The sequence below is a fragment of the Peromyscus californicus genome, unplaced genomic scaffold (genome assembly GCF_007827085.1).
Source record: "Peromyscus californicus insignis strain IS unplaced genomic scaffold, ASM782708v3 Scaffold_22__1_contigs__length_63687245, whole genome shotgun sequence".
NCBI classification, from domain to species: Eukaryota; Metazoa; Chordata; class Mammalia; order Rodentia; family Cricetidae; genus Peromyscus; species Peromyscus californicus.
Window position 1 is genome coordinate 26,561,200 of NW_026294525.1, and position 18,909 is coordinate 26,580,108.

Consider the following 18,909-nt stretch of genomic DNA (forward strand, 5'->3'; position numbering starts at 1 on the left):
GTCCTCTTGGTTGACTAGCTTTACTGGGTACAACTGAAAATCCAGAAGAAAATGTATCATTTTATTCAAGAACAGACACTGCAAATTTTATTTTTGTATTATGTTCTGATCTTCAAATAGGAGAGTTGCTGTGGCTAAGAGTCATGAAGACGTTTCCATGCAAACATATTCTTACCAGGTATATGCCAATGTGATTATTGCAGACCATAGAATATTAAGTTTTCTATGGAGGCTACCGCAATAGAATGCTACAGCTCATACTGTAAATTGAAAAGTTCTTCCCTTAAATAATTCCAGTGCATAATTTTTGTATGTTTCATGTGTAGATTCAGTTTTAAGACAATCTGGCAAGTTGTGAGTACTATAAAATAAGATGTTTTATGTGGCTTGTGGGTAAATAATGAAATATGCACATTTCATTTAATGTGGACTCATCAAGTGATGAGTGTTCAGAGAAGTTGGGCACTTCAAGATAGAAAATAGCACCCAGACAGGAAAGATCAAGAAATTCCTCCAAATATATATAAGAGTTATTGGCTTGGCCAACTGCACAGTATTCAAGAGATAGTCTAACTTGTATAACATCAAGGGATCTAGACAATAAATGATACAAACATGCTCAGGGCGGGAAAAATGCCAAGCAAAGTTCCCACATGCCCTCAATCAATATTGAGTGTTGGCCAATCAATATAGACCCAAAAGGAAAGTGAACATACAGTTTGAGAAGATCCAAGTGAGACTTTCTTTTGGAAATGGATCTTTTCCTTGGTTCTGACTCAGTAGAGCTTGGTCCTGCCAAGTCATAGAGACGCTGCGGGCTTCCAAGTATCTTCAGGAAAAAGGAGAAAAAGAACAGAGAAGTGAGTATCACAAAAATCAAAGCCTAAAATACACCAAGTTTTAAAATCATGAGAGCATGTAAACCATGTGTGCTTCTTCAGTGAAGGACACAAGGCAGGAGAAATGATTTCTAGGTTGAGGATCTTTTCTTGGAAATGCTTAGAATCAGAAGAATCTCTGATTTGGGATTTTATTTTTATTTTTCAATCATACATATGCAATGAGGTATTTTCAGGGTAATTCCTGTGGTTGTCATGTCACGTTTGAATGAGAGATCATCCATGGTCTTGGGCATTTAGACTCTTGGTTCCAAATGGTGGCACTGTTTAGGTAGGTTTATAAGGGGTGGTCTTGCTGGAGGAAGTATGTCACTGGGGGTGGGTGTTGCAAAAGTGATGTCTCATCCCCAGTACCCTGCCCCTTCCTGCCTGCAGTCTGAGCTGTGACCTCTCAGTTCTTCCCGACATTGTGACTTCGGTCTATCACCACAATCCCCTCCATGATGGACTCTTATCCTCTGAAACTGTAAGTCAGAATAACTTTTTCTTCTGTAAGTCTTCTTGGTCATGGTGTTTTATCACAGCAATCGAGAAGTAACTAATACAGGACCCAAGGTAAACAGCAAGTTCATTTCACATACACCTTGTATTCTTAGCCTGAAGGTAATGTTACATGATATTTTTAAAACTTTGGTGTATGAGGGCTTTGTAGCATGGTATTTTCTATTTTGTGGCATTATGGTAGTATTGAAGAAACTTCTGCATTTCAGACTAATGATGTTAAATGTACAGTTTAATAAAAATAACTGAAGCTACAAGATACTAGGAAGCTACAAAATAAAATGCACTGTTATAACTATAGTCACCAGGTTGTACAATGGCTCTCTAGACCTTCTTCGCACAAAGTCACTTAGCCTGCATCTCTCCACCCTCCATCACTGCATCCCCGGTGACCACCATTCTCTTTTCTGCTTCTCTGTGTTCAGGACTTGTAGAATCTACATATAAATGGGATCAAGTGGTACTTTTTGTACCTAGCTTATTTCTCAGTCTAATTCATCCATGTGGTTGCCAAGGATACACTTTCCTTCTTTCTTAGAATAAATCATTATTCCATCAATACTCTTTTGACTAGATTTAATTTATGTCCTCTGTGGCCCCAGTCACTGCATGCTGTGACAGTACATTGGAGATGACCCTATGTGAAATGACTGTAAGTCAAGCAGCCCCTGGTAGGCGATGGGCCACCAATTTCCCGGTTGACGTGTTCTTCCAGTGATTTTCTTACAGTTCTTTGGTTCTGCAGTTCCTTCAGAGAGAGTTGCAGAGATGGGGATGATTTGTTGAGACTCCTTATTCTTTGGAAGTTATGCTTTTTTTCTTCTTTTTTCAAATAAATGCAGAAAATACAAGTAATAAGATATTTATTCTCTTTTGCAGGGATGGGGTCAATAAGGTGAGGTAACATGGATAGTTCTACAGAAAGTTATTGGAGGATTATGGAGTTGCTACATCAATTCATGAAACTTTTCTTGGGTATTTGGTAGATCCACATGATTAACTCCCAGGAAGGCAGGTTCTGTTTGCAGGATGCTCCTCTTGGTACACTTCTGACACTCTGTACAAGTTCAAAGACACTGAGTGTGGGAAGAAAGCTGAGGTCCAAAAACAACAAAAAGTGGTTATCTGGTTCTTTATCTATGCTTAAGGAGTCTGTGGCCCATTCCCTGTTCATAAGTGCTGATATCAGTTTGAAATTGTCATACGCAACATATCTACATCCAGCAGTTACAGTTACAACACATAATCTGAAATTGTGATTTTACCTGAGAAACCCGGCTCAGCAACATTTGGGAATGTTACAAGGGTCTACATTAGCTGTAAGTTTTACAGATTTTTACTTCGTTTAAGTGTGTGTGTGTGTGTGTGTGTGTGTGTGTGTGTGTGTGTGTGTGTGTGTGTCTGTCTGTCTGTCTGTCTGTCTGTTTGTCTGAGGATGTGTGGACATGTGAGTGCAAGTGCTCACTGGATTCAGAATTGGGCAACGGATTCAGAATTGGGCAACAGATTCAGACCCAACCGGAGCCTGTGAGTTTCTTAACATGAGGGCTGGGAACCGATCTCTGACAAAGAAGTGTGGGCTCTTAAACAATGGAGCCATCTCTCCAGGCACAAGTTCTAGATCAAAGAGAATTACTCTGTTCTGCCCTTTCCATGGTGGGAAATCCATGTCCTTTTTATGCGCCACCAAGGCCACTGCCAACTACCAAAGTCTCTCTTCCTCTTTATTGAGCTCTTCACGTTCAACAGTCACCCAAAGACTCAAAATTCATAGTCTTGGAGCCTTCCAGAGCATGAATCCCATTGTCTGCTCTTCCAGCCAGCAGACGCTGCCGAAAACAATTATTCAAAAGTTGTTTTAAAGTCTTTGGTGCTGGGCAGCGGTGGCACAAGCGTTTAATCCCAGCACTCGGGAGGCAGAGCCCGGCGGATCTCTGTGAGTTCGAGGCCAGCCTCGTCTACAGAGCAAGATCCAGGACAGGCACCAAAACTACATAGTGAAACCCTGCCTTGAAAAACAAACAACAACAACAACAAAAAGTCTTTGGTTGTTGTTACAACCCAGAGTCACCACCTTCCCTACAGGGGCAGGGACAGCCCATCTACCACTTCCTCCCATTTGTTGAGCCTGGGTTCTAAGGAGAGGTTCCCAGCTTACCATGACTTAGCTGCCTAGTGTGGCTTTTTCCCACACTACTTTCTGTTTTATCCTTACTTTCTCTCCTTTTCGCTACTTCCAATTTATTCTGCTCTGTTTTTCCAACCATCGAGGTTAGAGAATTGGGATGTTCATTCTTAGGTGCTCTACTTTAATACAGTAGCTGAGTCTCTAGCCAACTGTATGGGGTTGCCTTCTCACAAGTTTTCATATGTAACATTCTTGTAATCATTCAGTTCTAACTGATTTATGTTTCCATATATGCTGCACATCTTTACAGAAAATGTCATTTAGAGGTTACACTAAAGAGTGGTTAATGAAGTTGTGTAGAATGCAGATCCCATTGCTATGATCCTCTATTTCCAGAGTGAGGTATATACCTAAGTAAGAGCTGGAATATTACTCAGAAACAGTTGCATCTCCAGGAGACCTCTTCTCTCTCTTCCACCTTTTCTTGATGGGTGACTGCATCTCTGAGGGATGGGGATTTCATTTTTCTTTGGTGTTGTGTAAGGAGCGTCATGCATGCTCAGCATGTCCTGTAACACTAAGTTATACCAGTAGCTCAAGGGATAGGACTCTGAAACCTCAGTTTCTTTTGAAAGCCCACCTTATCCTCTAATTCAACTTAGATAATGTATTTGAATGCCTAAATTTGGAAGGGACTTGTTAATTGCTCCAGAATCTGAAGGGGAAGGGGACAGAGGAAGTAGGCTTCTCAAAGACCTCCAACAAACACACCAAAAAAGATAAAACCTTTTTATCTTCCTGTGGTATTGGAGAGCAAACCTCAGAGCCTTGTACATGCTAGGCAAAGACTCTACTACTGAGTTATAGTCCTAGACACCCCCTCATCTCTCCCACCCCCCATTGCCCAGTGCCTTTTTTTTTCCTGCTAACCAAGTACTGTATCACTGAACCATACCTCCAGCTTTTAAAATCTCAAGATGGGCATAAGAGCTACAGCATCTGTGGTTTGGTGTCCTAGCTCTGACCACTATGGACTTCTAAAGTACCACCACGGGGTAGACCAAAGACCAAAGGAAGGAACTTTATACTTTTTTACACCTATTATTGGGCAGGAGATAGAGCCAGAAAGAGAATGTACGGTAAGAAACCCTATGTCCTCTGTGTCTTTGACAAAGAGGCACACTGTGTATGTGGCACAGGGACACAAGGGAATACTACACAAAAAGACAAGCAAACATCCTGGGTACTGAGCGTTTTGTGTGCAAAGCCTGCACGTTTTGGTATCTAAGTAACCAGCTTTTCCAACTTGCCATTTTTGTCTTATAAGCAGAGGCATTATTTTCAGAACAACCTGGCTGGAATTCATCTGCTTGGCTTCCCAGGGCAGCACTGGTCTCACCCATGACTTGGAGGCATCTCATCTGGTGTTGCCTCTGAACAGTGCCCTTGGGAAGCACCTTGGGTGCTTTTAACACATGCATAGCTAATCACCAAAGAGTTTGGAGCCAATGAATGTCTCTAACATTTTCTTTTCTTTTTAATCGCAACTCCCAAATAGATGCCCACCCACTTCAGAATTGTTTGTTACTGGATGCCATGTGGAAGAAGTGATGTCCCAACAAGGGATGACAGTTTAGATGCTCCTACATGTAGGACCCTGCATAGAGATTCCCGTGGGCGAACCCAAGGCATTCGCCCACCCCTCCCTACCTCTTTCATGATCTTGATGGCTTCCACACGGTGCTGGGGTGGGGGATACAGGAGCACACGGTGATAGAGGGACTGGAGCACGGGCTTCATGGAATCCACTGACCCCACTAAGCGGACGAGCTCAGCTGCAAGGTAATAGATGGTGCGGGCCACGGGTCCGCTGAGGGTAGGCGCAGTGCAAGAGCAGCCTGAGCCTCGGCCGTGGTCAGACACACCAGGAGAGGCAGAGTCCGACTCCATGTTGGTGGTGGTGCTGCTGCTGTGAGCCGAGGTGATGGTTTTGTCGTGAATGGGGTTCCCCAGGATCACAATGAGAGCAGGGCAGAGGCTTTTCCTGGGAAGAGGCAGGAGGATAAATAGGCCTTACTAGAAGCCGAGTGATAAAATGTGAATGCCAGCAGGAAGACAAGTAGTTGCCACAAAAATATCCAGGAAGAGCATGGGTCCCTACTCTTCCCTTCTTTTGCCTATGTTACACCCAGTATACCGAGTCTTCCTCCCTTCTCATGTTAGTGTTAGCTAGATAAAGCGTCAAGAGAAGCATTCAAGGGCCATTCGTGTGTGTGTGTGTGTGTGTGTGTGTGTGTGTGTGTGTGTGTGTGTGAACAAATACGGCTCAGAATGCTAAAAGACTTCCTCATCAAGTTTCATTTCACTATGGATAACCAAATCGTTTCTCATTTAAGGTGTTAGTTTCAAATCCCATACTGACACCCATCACTCAGCTTCCTCCCTGTCAGTAAAACGGAATCTAGGGCCTACTGATTGGCCGCCTGCTGGGCCTTCACTTCTTGGAATCTCTGGACATGAGTAGGCAATTAGCACTCTTGTGGAGCTAGAGATAAGTTCAGGGTTAGAATTTCTTGCTCCATGTATATTCCTGATATTATTTATATGCTTTTTAGAACAAACTGGGAACCCAGAAGTCGCTTGGTCTGGTCTCTTATGATCCCATTGATGTAAATGGCCTAAGAGGGCTGCTGGAAGCATATTTGTTATATTAACCACTAGTTTCTCTTTGGAATTGGGACTGATGTACATAAAGAAAGCCATTCTCCTACCTGGAGGACACACACACATAGGTGAAACTATCTCTAGGTCATGGGTACTGTGGAATAGGACTGAGACACAGCTACAGCAGTCCATGGCTGGGATGGGGCCATCAGGAGTTTATGCTCACCAGATGAGGTCAGTGAAGCCCCTGTGCAGGTACATGGAGGAGGAGGAGCTGCTGAGCACGGAGAGAATGCATTCCAGGTACAGAAGCTGCAGCTGCTGGCTATCACTGTGAAAGCACAAAAACGACAACACACAAAGGCAGGCAAATCACAAGGCAAAATGAGAGAGGTGGCATTGGGGCTGAACCCGGACAAACTTCAGGCATCACCCGAGGGGATGCGCGGTCGGGGTCGTCAGTAGAGCTCTGTCCCTCGGACTGAAGTCCTAACCCCCAGCAGCTGAGCAGGTGGTCTTCTCTGGAGCAAAGTTAAAGGGACTGCATCAGCGCGGGCCCTAATCCAACATAACAGGCGTCCCCAGAAAGAAAACCTCTGGACACTGAGGCACGCAGAGAGGGAAGGGTGGAGGAAGAGACATAGGGGGACGGCTCTCCACAAGGCAAGTGGGGAGGTAGAGGTGGAGGTGTGGACTAGTCCTCTGACAGTGCTCAGGAGGAACTACCCTGATCTGGATATGTCAGCCTCCAGAACAGTTAGGAGATAACAGTTCCCCCGTGCAAGGCACCCAGCCTTTGGTTCCCCATGATGGCAGCCCTAAGAAAGTGAGAGCATTAGGCTGATCTGGGGAAATGAGTAAGCTTTGGAGAACGGTTTCTGAGCTTTTGTAAAACAGAGTGTGAAACAGAATGACCTTATTTTATGCCCCTCACACACAGCTTGTCATATCCACATCTTATATCATGATAGTACATTTTCTACAGTCAGTGTACAAATGGTGAGTGACATGTTAGCCAAACCTGTATATGCCAGAGAAGCTAATTATCACTGATGCCTTCATTTTCTAAGAAACCATTTATACTATCTTTTCTTTTCCTGTCTCTCCTGTGCCATAGCTTCCTTTTATTCTTTGTGCTAGGGATTAAAGCCAGGGCCTCACATATGCTAGGCAAGTACTTCAATACTGACATGACCCCTCCAGACCGCCATGTTATCTCACTAGCTAACACTTAGCTGATTCATCATCCATATTTCTTCTTTCTTTATTAAGGAAACATGTTTTACAATTTTTAATTTATTTGCAGGGCTATTTTGTTTGCATGCATGTCTGTGTACTATGTGTGTACTTGGTGCTCTTGGAGGCCAGAGGGTGGTGTTGGATCCCCCTGGAACTGGAGTTACAGACAGTTGTTAGCCACCATGTGGGTGCTGGGAACTAAACCCAGATCCTCTGGATGAGCAGCCAGAGCTCCTAACTGTTGAGCCATCTCTCCAGCTTTTCACTGCTCCAAAACTAGCACTCTCTTCACTGTGGGACGAGATAGAGAGGCACATAGCTCAAGCACTGATGTCAAGTGCTATAAATGAATCACTCAACATAGGTTTCTATGGTACTGCATAGGAGAAGCCCCCTTCAGAAAGGCCCAGGAGGAATGTGAAAGGAAACGCTGCCTTTGTACAGCCCCTATATTTATTTAGGGGCAGCCATCATTATGGGCTGTCTTGATAAGCTAGTAAAGAAACAGACAACTCTGCAGGAAGCACATTCTTATGTTTCCTCTCAGCGTCACCAAAGGGTGTTAAAATTCTAGTATGTCACGAGACTCATAGGGAGGATAAAACTTAATTTCAAAGACACATTTAATCGAGGTTCAAATCTTCTAAAGAGGAATGATGCAAGAGTCTCTTATGGAGTAGACTGTCCAGAAAAGGAGAAATCTGACAATAATAGTAATATTCGGTTGTTCCTGGTTTTTTTTTTTCTAGTTTAAAATAAATGCCAGGAAAGAAGGCTAGTGTGCTGTGAGATGTTCTGTATGTCAAATGTGTTGCTCTGATTGGTTAATAAATAAAACATTGATTGGCCAGTAGCCAGGCAGGAAGTGTAGGTGGGACAAGCAGAGAAGAGAATTCTGGGAAGGGGAAGGCGGAGACAGAAAGACACTGCCAGCCATCACCACGACAAGGGAGATGTAAGGTACCGGTAAGCCACGAGCTATGTGGCAACTTATAGACTAATAGACATGGGTTAATTTAAGATAGAAGAATTAGATAACAAGAAGCCTGCCACGGCCATACAGTTTGTAAGCAATATCAGTCTCTGTGTGTTGACTTGGTTGAGTGTGGGACTGGCAGGTGAGAGAGATTTGTCCTAACCGTGGCCCAGGCAGGAAAACTCTAGCTACACTAGTGTTCTCAACAGTTAGGTGGTTCCCGACAGCAGGAGGGGGAAAGGGAGGAAAGGGGAAAGCAGGCTGTAAGAGCAAACTGGAAGGCTTAGAAGCTAGGAAGAGGGAAAAGGAATCTGCCCGTCTGTCCTAGAGGCCACAAGTCCACACTCCCGCCAAACTCACAAAGATCGTGTCACTGCAAGACAAGCAGAGTGAGACAGAGGTTGGGGATGGTTCTTTGATAATACCCAAACCAACTTCAGACTCTAAAACTGACTGGCTGGAGGCCAAACCCTGTGAATTTAAAAGTGTCTTTATATTTTAAAGGGCAGTGGTGGCGCACACCTTTAATCCCAGCACTCGGGAGGCAGAGCCAGGTGGATCTCTGTGAGTCCGAGGCCAGCCTGGTCTACCAAGTGAGTTCCAGGAAAGACGCAAAGCTACACAGAGAAACCCTGTCTCGAAACCCCCCCCCCCCCCCCCCAAAAAAAAAAAAAGAAAAGAAAAGAAAAAAGCCCATCAGGGAACACACTATATGGCCTTTTACAGAAGAAGTTCACCAACCCACAGTCTAAAAGATCTTTGTCCCGCACACGACAAGGTTAATGTCAACACACTGAAAAGAGAATGCTGCCTACATTTGTACATACACTCTGAGGATCAGAGAGAAGGGGATAAAGGATGAGTTGCCACAGAAGTTATTACCATTTAACAGCAGGACAATAATGATTACAATTTGATTAGAAGAATCAGAAGGACAAGAAATAGTAACCCTTTGCAGGCCAAGTAAAGACTTCACATTTCACCAGGTGGTGGTGGTGGCGCACGCCTTTAATCCCAGCACTCGGGAGGCAGAGGCAGGTGGATCTCTGTGAGTTCGAGGCCAGCCTGGGCTACAAAGTGAGTTCCAGGAAAGGCGCAAAGCTACACAGAGAAACCCTGTCTCGAAAAAAAAACCAAACCAAACCAAAACAAAACAAAAAATTCACATTTCTAGCTCCTCGCTCCTACACATTTCCTCAGCTTTTCACTGCTCCAAAACTAGCACTCTCTTCACTGTGGGACGAGATAGAGAGGCACATAGCTCAAGCACTGATGTCAAGTGCTATAAATGAATCACTCAACATAGGTTTCTATGGTACTGCATAGGAGAAGCCCCCTTCAGAAAGGCCCAGGAGGAATGTGATAGGAAACGCTGCCTTTGTACAGCCCCGAAGTTCAAGCAGGTATCCGTGGCATCGTGGAGTTGTGCAAGAGAGTACGCACAAACGCAGGGCAGAGAGAGGGGGAGCGGTTTGGCCTGGGAGGTTTTCATCGGTGAAGCACAGGATGTGAGGATCATGTTTGCAAGAGCTGGGCTAGAAGCCAGGCGCAGTGAGGCATGTCTGTAATCCCAGCACTTGCGGAGTTGAGGCAGGAGGTCAAGGTCATTTGTAGCTGTATATAAGGATCGGGGGCCAGTCTGGAATACATGAGATTTGTTTTTTAAAAAATAAAGGAATGGGAATTCGAGAGATGGAGACACCAGAGAAGGATGGGCCCTATAGACTAGCTAAGATGTTTGAAGTTCTGGCCACGCAAAAATTTTGTTTGAACAGACTGGAGAGGGTTGAACATTGGAGTCATACTGCCAATTACAAGCTTCTTTGAAAACCCAATTCTGAAAGGATCACTGTGTCTTGGGTTAATTTTTCTGATGACAAACTGGGGTCATTTTTAAGATTCAATGTCCCAATGCAAAAATATCTTTCACAAACTGTTTGTCTAGGATTGTAAAACTAAAGGTAGAAAGTAAAGGTTCTCAATTTCTGAAGCCACCAGGAATAAGTCTAGGAGGGAGATGATGAGCAGTCGGGGTTATCGTGAATGTTTGCAAAGGTGGCTGAGGAACACTGTAGGCCCCAGACATCAGCCTCACTGACAGGAAGGTATAAGCCAAGGAAAACTAGCCCTGGAGTCTCCTTGGAGGTTGTACAACAGCTTAAATGTGGGCTGCAGCAGTCTGCAAAGCAGGTATTTATGGTCTTGCATGGGTCATGCTAGGAAATGGAGCCACTGAAAATCTCAGCATCTTCCACGCATGCGCCTCGCGTAGAGACCTTTGATCATGTGCACAGTGCGCAAGCCTTTCGGACTTGTGTACTTACAGGCAAACACTTGGATGTATGGAGTGGGGAAGAGCCTAGAACCTAGCTACCTTTTCCAAAATACATGGGGGTGCGGGGGGGGGGGGGGATTGTGTACTTAGGAGGGCTGGGAGCTACTCCTCTTGGTCTTTCGTTAGAGCATTTCATAATTGGCAGATTATCAGCTGGTTGTCTCATTGCCTGCTCATCGCTCAGGTCTTCCCAGGTACACATCCAAGCAGAACAATTCTCCGCAGTGGACAGCTTGGCCATACAGCTGAGTGGCCGCCCAGCCAGGGAGGTTATCTCCTGGGAAGATAATCAGCAGCACTTTCAGCATGTCACAGGAGTTGTCACAGTGTTGGGTTTTAAATGTTTTTTTTTTTTTTTCCCTCCAAATGTTTGCTCCCCTTTGGTCCAGATTTGTATTTAATTAGAAAAACAAGAGAAGGAAGCGAGCAATTATGTAAGAGCTGGAGTAGAATTAGCACAACCCATATGGCCACTCTGGCCAGCTTTATGGACTCCGAGCCTTCTTTGGTACAGACAGATTCCTGTCTGACATTCTTTGGAGTGGGAGATTGGGACAGAGTGGCAGATGACAGACAGAGAAGGAATCTCGTGCCACTCTAAGCCCAATTATTCTCTGAAAAACTCTTGAGCTGAGAGAGAGAGCATGTAGCTCAGCTTGTCTAATACAGAACGCTATTAATAGCACATCTCCAAGGCCTGTGGGTGAGATGTACTGAGTACCTCAATGTATTTCAGAGTTCTCCGGAGAGACGCAGTATATCTCACACACACACACACACACACACACACACACACACACACACACACACACACACACACACACACACATCTCTATGAGACTAAGCCCTCGGAGGTACCTGGGGTCCCATTTTGAAAATGATCGTTAGGACAAAGACTGCCCATTGGAATTTCAGAGAAAAAAAAAAGAGCTACTTAAAAGATAGACGAAATGTCAGGTTTAGCTAATAGAAAAGAAGGAATTGAGGGGGTAGAATCAGAAGAGAGCACACAAACATGAACATTCAAGAAGAAAGGGATGAATACTACAGTGTCAACAGAGAAGTATGGGGTGCCTCCACGACTCTAAGCATGCAGCGCCCCAGCTTCTTTAGCAAACCCACCCCCTCCCCTTAGGGTACTAAAATTATTGGCAGAGACTATAAGCAATTAAATTCCAGAGGCAGGATTGTGATCAGGGGCAGTGCATCAAAAACCCAAGACTGCACATCCCGTCAAAACCATGAAGCAGAGTGCCAGGCTGCCTAACGCTGTCTAGGACTCAAGAGAAAAATGTGTTCTAGGCCATAGCAATTGCTTTCCCATTTAAAGCCTCTCCTCAGATCATGGAGTTAAGAAATGTCGTCAATGGCTGATGGGCACTTCTGCCCTTTGGTTTTGTAGGCTTGTGCTTGCCACTTTCCTAAAAAAACTACAGACCAATTTTTGTCATTAAAAATGTCAATGTTCCCAACTCCATCAGAAAGTAGATTAGTGCCAGCAATTCCCAGAGCACACACACCAGTTTAGAACCAGAACATATCAAATATCTACTACACGCCAGTCACAGTGCAGCGTATAATACTCCACACATACTACTACTTCCTTAAAGCTATCAAAAATAAATGCCTGTAATACTTATACACCAGGAGAAAAACCTGGATGTCCTGGATAAGCCAGATTATATGATCCCCTTCCAGGTCTTTGTGGCTCATGTAGGAGCCAGCAGCATACAAAGAATCATAAATTTAGGGCCAGGCATTTATTTATAGGACCCAACTGAAGATTTTTTTTCTACCAATGAACAGTATACAGTTTACTTCTATCATTTATAGACTTCCAGGCTCATTCTGACATATCCTGATGGCTATATTTTAATTATAAATCACCATGATTACAAACAGACGTCTGTACAATTAAAAATCTCGAGGTTTTATTTTTCCCTTATGAAGCTGTTAAAAAGTTTCACTTATCCATCGTTCTATGTCTTTCAAAGTTTTGGTGTCCTTTGCCGTACTCGCTCAGTGCCAAGACTTAGAGAGGGTGGGGATGGGGAGGATGCATCTTTATAGTGGCAGCTCCCTCATTGCTACCAGCCAGACGAACCTTTCTGATGAACATCAATATTGCCCTCGGATGTTAAGAACAGACAAGACCTCTGCACGACTGTGATCAGGCTAGCTGGAGGTGCGTGGACAACCACTCTTGAACCATAGTTAAGGGAAGTACAGAGGGTGTACCCATGAAGGCGACCAAATCCCCTCCCGTGAGAGGTGCCTACTTCTCTAGTGACAACCCAGCCACCAACTGTTTCTTCATAGACTACATAGAAATTAAGACGCCCAATGCTAGAACTGACTGTACATCCTGACAAGACTCAATCCTTGAACATAACTCTTATTTTACTGTAAAATCACCTAACTCAAACTAAAATTATGGTCTTTCCTAATCCACTTTTACTGGGTACTCTTTAGTTTCCCAGGGAGTGTGTGCTCACTGTGACAAGTTAGTAAGTCTAATTTTGTTAGCCTGAGGTGTTCCTGGTGATCTTAGTGGGTGGGCATCAGTTGACTTTTAAGGAAGTTTTCACATTTGTTCCTACAATAATACTGAAATATTTTATATGACATATAATATTATTTTACCCGCTATATAATAATATATAAAATATCAATTATTGTCTAGAAAGTATAAACAGCGTGCTTGTACTCTCTACCGAGTCAAAAGCTAAGGACCAGAATAGAGAATGTTAGAAAAAAGCCTACATAATTCAGCCTTATCATTAACAGAGCACAAAAGTCCGGCCGGGTCCCATGAGAAAGGTCATTGGCAGTCAGTCATACAGCAGAGTCATGCCCAAGTCAGGCAAGTCAGGACCTACTCTTTTTTTTTTTTTTTTTTTTTTTGGTTTTTCGAGACAGGGTTTCTCTGTGTAACTTTGGTGCCTGTCCTGGAACTTACTCTGTAGCCCAGGCTGGCCTCAAACTCACAGAGATCCGACTGCCTCTGCCTCCGGAGTGTTGGGACTAAAGGCATGCGCCACCACTGCCCGGCAGTCAGGACCTGCTCTTACAGCCTCCAGCTCTGTCTCCCCCCACTCTCTACTCAGCTTTGGGCTCAAGGGACTCACTCTTCTTTTTAAGTATTGTTCCCCCCTTTCACTTCAGACAATGATACACTTTCGGAATGGCATTTAATAATCTGGGATGGACAGAGATCTCTGATTATGTTTCTCAGGAATGACAGGGAACTCTCCGTGGGAGGGAACTACTGAACAGATGGATACTCTATGGCTTCTATGATGCTGTAGATAGAAGTTGCTTCAAAATGAACAACTGTTGGATATGAGCCAGGATGGAAGAGGACTTACTTTATGGAGGCTTGTAGCTTCTCACACAGGACAGCCAGGACAGAGACAACATCATCACAAAGGGCCTCTACTGTTAAGCCTTCAAAACAGAGGAGGTGCAAGCATTAGACACTGGTGGGCATCAGAAGCTCCTTCAATGCCCTTCCCATCCTGTGCTTTCGATGGGTTTTGATGACTTTTAGATATGAGGCCTCTTTTAGGGTACCAGAGCCATCATAGGAAAGAGGAGAATGGAATAGAGCCACTCCTCTTTAATGTAAAACAAACAAAAGATGACCCGGGGAGAAAATAAAAGATTCTCTCTCACTATAAGTAAATTCCTTCTACAGTCAATGCAAAGCTGTGTGGATGAATTAAAAAAAAAAAAAAACAACATAATTCTAAAACAATAACGTTACATGCCACTCAGGTTTCTAGAACTCCCTGCTCAAGTCTCATTTTAGCAATTAAACCTGTATCAAAACAAGAAAGACAGACAAGAAGGGAGGGGAGGGAGGGATGTAAAGTGCTAATCTCCCTCACACGGTTGGCACAGGAGACTGTAGGAACAGAAGGAAAACAGCAGTTGGTTAGATAATACTAAGCAAGGCGAAGCCAGGCAGAGCTTGGACCATCTTTATATCCTCAGTTCCACGCGCCAAGTAGGTATTCTTACACCCCAACCATTTTAAAAGGTCTAGTAAAAACTAAACCCAATACCTTGACTCCCGAAGTCCTGCGGGGCATCTGGGTTTTCAATTATCTAGTGAGGGAGACACATAGAGACAATTAGGAGCTTCAGACAAGAAAAGTCCTGATTCTTAGACAATGCAAAGTTCTAGGAAACCAAATGGCGTCCTGAGGACTCTGGGTTCGGATGTCGTACCCAAGCATGCTGGAAGCATTTCACAGCTCATGACCCTGAAGAGAAAGACTGTGAGGGTGTCAGTTCCAAAATAAACTGTTCAAGAGTTCAAACACCTTTTGGAATTTTAAGCCCCGTGGTATTCTTTCATTGCTGGGCTAGAACTTGGGCAATGTCTACATGAAGAGGTGAGTTAATCTTTGTACAGACAATAACTCATCACAAGGTGACAGGACACACTATTCCTGGTCCTAACAGATCTAGACACAGCCATGAGAAGAATCATCCTTGCTCTACTTGGGGATACAGGTTCAAAGATGAACATAGCTCAAAGTACCACCTTCCTGTTTGATGGGGGATCATATTAACTTGTGACTGTCAAACAGCCTGGCTTGGTGGTCTCTAGGTAGATCCAGAACTATTAGAGCAGAGATACCACCTAGGAAAAACAGAAAGGGAAAGGCTTACAGGTAAGATGGCTCATGTTTTCATGGCAAGCATAACTCAGTGATCGCAGACCTGAGAATGGGAAGGAGGTAACTCAGTCTTCCTACCTCTCCACAGAAGGATTGGTTTGATAAGAAGGGCATTTTCATGCCAATTAGCTATCTGATATGTAAATCATGCCACAGTGCTGCATTTTTAAGACTCACTACAGTCTACTGCTCTGTATTCAAAATCTGCAAATTCAGCTGCTTCCACAGCAGACTTTGTGAGCTGTTACATTGGTGTCTCTAAGACATTTTCTAAGAGAATGCAACAGAATAACACTTAAAAGTAGAGGTATACAGATAGCCCAGCCACCAGATATTTATACGTGGCAATTTCACTTTGAAAGATCAGCAGCTTATAAGCCAGCAATGCATTTGGTCATCTAAGTAATTCAATAATAAAGTGAGATGATAACTCAGCATTTATAAGGATACAAAATCAGAACTGCAATCTGGCCTGGGGGAGGGGTGGGGGGCTGCAGACATTATGTGGAAGGTGGACTTTATGCTAATACCTTTGCATTCCACATTATTCATTGTCTTTCTGCCATATCCAGGTCTTCCTAATTCTGAGTTGGCCCAGGGTGTCTTTCCAGGGAGGAGTCATGCTACAGAATATACACATTCTTCCCAGGTGTCCCTGAGTGTCCCCCGGGGGTCTGCACAAATTCCGTGGAGAGAACATTATCATTCTGATAGCCACGCCCCTTTAATTGCTTTTGAAAAAGCATCTAATTTTTAGGTGGAAAAAACTGACAGTTCCCTCTGCTAGACATCACAAATGCTTCAAAGGTTACCATCCTGAGAATTTCATTTAAACAGGCAATCCATCTCCAAAGGACTGCCTGAGTAATACAAAGGAAGTCTATGGGGAACAGCAATTTTCCACATGATTTTAGATCTTGCCTTTGATTGGGGTGAGTCTAGACGGTCAGTGATGAGCAGGACCAGCAGGCTGACTGGTCACATAAAACACAGGATAGAGACATATAGCATCTGCAGCGTACAACCAGACCTCCTCAGCTGTCCCTGCTACCATTCTGAGGGAGACCTAAGCACTAGGAGGCTGAGGCACGTGACTTACCACCTAACGTAGTTATGTACCATTTAATGATAGGGACATACTCTGAGAATGTCACTGCTAAATGATTTTTGTCATTGTGTGACATAAATTATATACATAAAACCCAAAATGATTTAGCCTACTATACTGCTGGGCTAGATAGCATGTTCTATCACAGATACAGTTGACCTTTGCCCCAAACATCATGATGACTGTCCTCTAGTTACAGTTCCAAAAATAAAATTAAATGATCATAATTTGGAGTACTTTAAAATATTGCACTTTAAAATATTGCACTTAAATGTTTTATTTAAAAATCTTAGGCATTACTAATGGTAGACTATTCAATTGTGTTACGAGTTAGCAAGAACGAAATATGACATTATTTTGGAAATTCTAGCATCTGAAATTCCTTCTCTCCTAATATGTTTTCCATTTATAGACTCTTTTGAGCCAACATTCCTATACCCATCATATCCAAAATCATAGGATAAACGAGATCACTTCCAACAAAGGGTTATCTAAAGTAACTGATATTTTAGTTTATCAGAAATTTGGGCTTTGGGTATAGCAAATACAAAAGGAAAAAAAAATAATCAGTATTTGTTTTTCTAAATTATTGATGCTTGTCTGCACTAGCTGCCAGAGCACATGTGGATGGAGAATGTGGCCTGGGAGTCAGAGGCCAGGGCTTAACTTTGCTTCCTTCAAGGACAACTCATTAACTTTATAGCTCAATTATCTCTCTCCAGGCTTTCGCATCTCGTCTGTAAAATAAGGAATGCAGAAAGTGGACTTGACTATCTGTAGGGTTCCCTTCAAGTCCATAGTTTCCTCAAAAATTAGAAAACAATTGAAGTAAAAAAAATGAGGAATATTTGAAATTGAACAGCTGAAAACCCATCTCTGTCTGTGGAGATCTCCAACCCCAACTGAGACTGCCTACCCTGAACAATAATGAGCTTCATCTCAGTGAGCACTTTGTTGGGTTTTATGGGAATTTTAACGAGTTATCATTACAGAGGCCGATTTGAAAGTCGGAGCAAAACATTAGTTTTGAAGCTGTGTCACTTATTGACATCCCTAGAAGAAAACACATACCAAAAGGTGACTTTCATCCCCTGGAGGCTTGTGTTAGGCAATCTGTACAGGTTTAGAGCAGAAAGCTCTAGTGGGTTTTGAGGTCACCAGATACTTAGCTTTAACATTGCTGGCCCCGGCAGGTGGGGGGACATCCTTCTGTCACTTTAGTTAATCCAGGAAATTGCATCCAAGCTCATAGCATGCAATGAACTGCTACTCCCCTCGCCCCCCATTTTACAAGTTAACTGCCATAGTATGTTTTAAAGTTTTAAAAACTGTTTCTTGTGTATGGATGCTTTGCCTGCCTGTATATCTGTGTACCACATGTGTGCCTGGTGCCTGAGGAGGCCAGAAGAAGCCATTGATTGGATCCCCTGGAACTGGAGTTACAGACAGTTGTGAGCTGCCATGTGGGTGCTCAGAATTGAACCCAGGTCCTCTAGAAGAGCAGCCAGTGTTCCTAACTGCTGAGCCATCTCTCTAGTCACCTATATAATATTTTTAACAAAAATATTTAATAGGAAAAGTTCTTAAAAACTGTAAAAACTTAAATGATCAAAATTTCATTGTAGTTTACTACAAAAAAACCATAAGGAAGAGCACTTCATATTTTGGGGGCAAAATAGGAAAATTTCTATATAGCTAAATTTATATAAATAAACGTCCCAATAAAAAGTACTTCCCAGTGTTTTCAGGGGACAGCAGACATGGTGGTACAGGCCCAGTGCCTGGGACATATAACATGCAGTAACATATGTCATCACCAAACCCGCGTTAGACATGCAACGTGATGAGCTCACCGTGTTCTCCTGCCTCTGCCGTAACTGTAAGGTCAGGTCGCTCAACATCTGACTGAGAGTCGCGCGCACAGCCGTGTTGATGCTGCGCTGGTGACAGCTGCAGGTGTAGGTCTCGATGCACACCTGGGGAGGAGACAGGAGTCATGCACGCACGTACGCACGCCCGACAGCCCATTATCCCAGACAGTCCTCGGCCTTCCGCAGAGAGAATGCCAGCTTGTTAAACAAGCTCTCACTTTCTTGTACCTGAGGCTGGCCTTGAACTCAGGGTCCTCTTGCTCTGGCCTCCAAATCCTTCTGAAAGGGCAAGTCAGCTTGACTCTAAATTATTTATTAATAAAAAATACCTAGCCATATTAAAGCCCTCTGGACATTTGTTTTTAAGCATTCACAGAACCCTTTCCCTGACCATCACCACTGTCATAGTCTCGCGTTTCTGAGTTTCACAGGGGAATACATATCTGTGGGGGGTTTTGTGACCCCAACAATTCTAAGAGAAGCTCAGATGGCCGGAGAAA

At 43.6% G+C, this 18,909-nt stretch overlaps 1 protein-coding gene across 1 annotated transcript in view; it reads right to left on the minus strand.

Moving 5' to 3' along the window:
* The window catches only part of Arfgef3 (ARFGEF family member 3), a 164,761-nt gene that overhangs the window by 62,974 nt on the left and 82,878 nt on the right, over nucleotides 1–18,909 (minus strand). Inside the window, exons 7-12 of the mRNA XM_052751124.1 lie at nucleotides 18,392–18,514; nucleotides 14,810–14,852; nucleotides 14,111–14,189; nucleotides 6,419–6,523; nucleotides 5,239–5,572; nucleotides 717–829 (exon numbers count right to left, since the gene is read on the minus strand). Of these exons, the coding sequence (XP_052607084.1) occupies nucleotides 717–829; nucleotides 5,239–5,572; nucleotides 6,419–6,523; nucleotides 14,111–14,189; nucleotides 14,810–14,852; nucleotides 18,392–18,514 (797 nt within the window). The remainder of the gene's footprint in view (nucleotides 1–716; nucleotides 830–5,238; nucleotides 5,573–6,418; nucleotides 6,524–14,110; nucleotides 14,190–14,809; nucleotides 14,853–18,391; nucleotides 18,515–18,909) is intronic.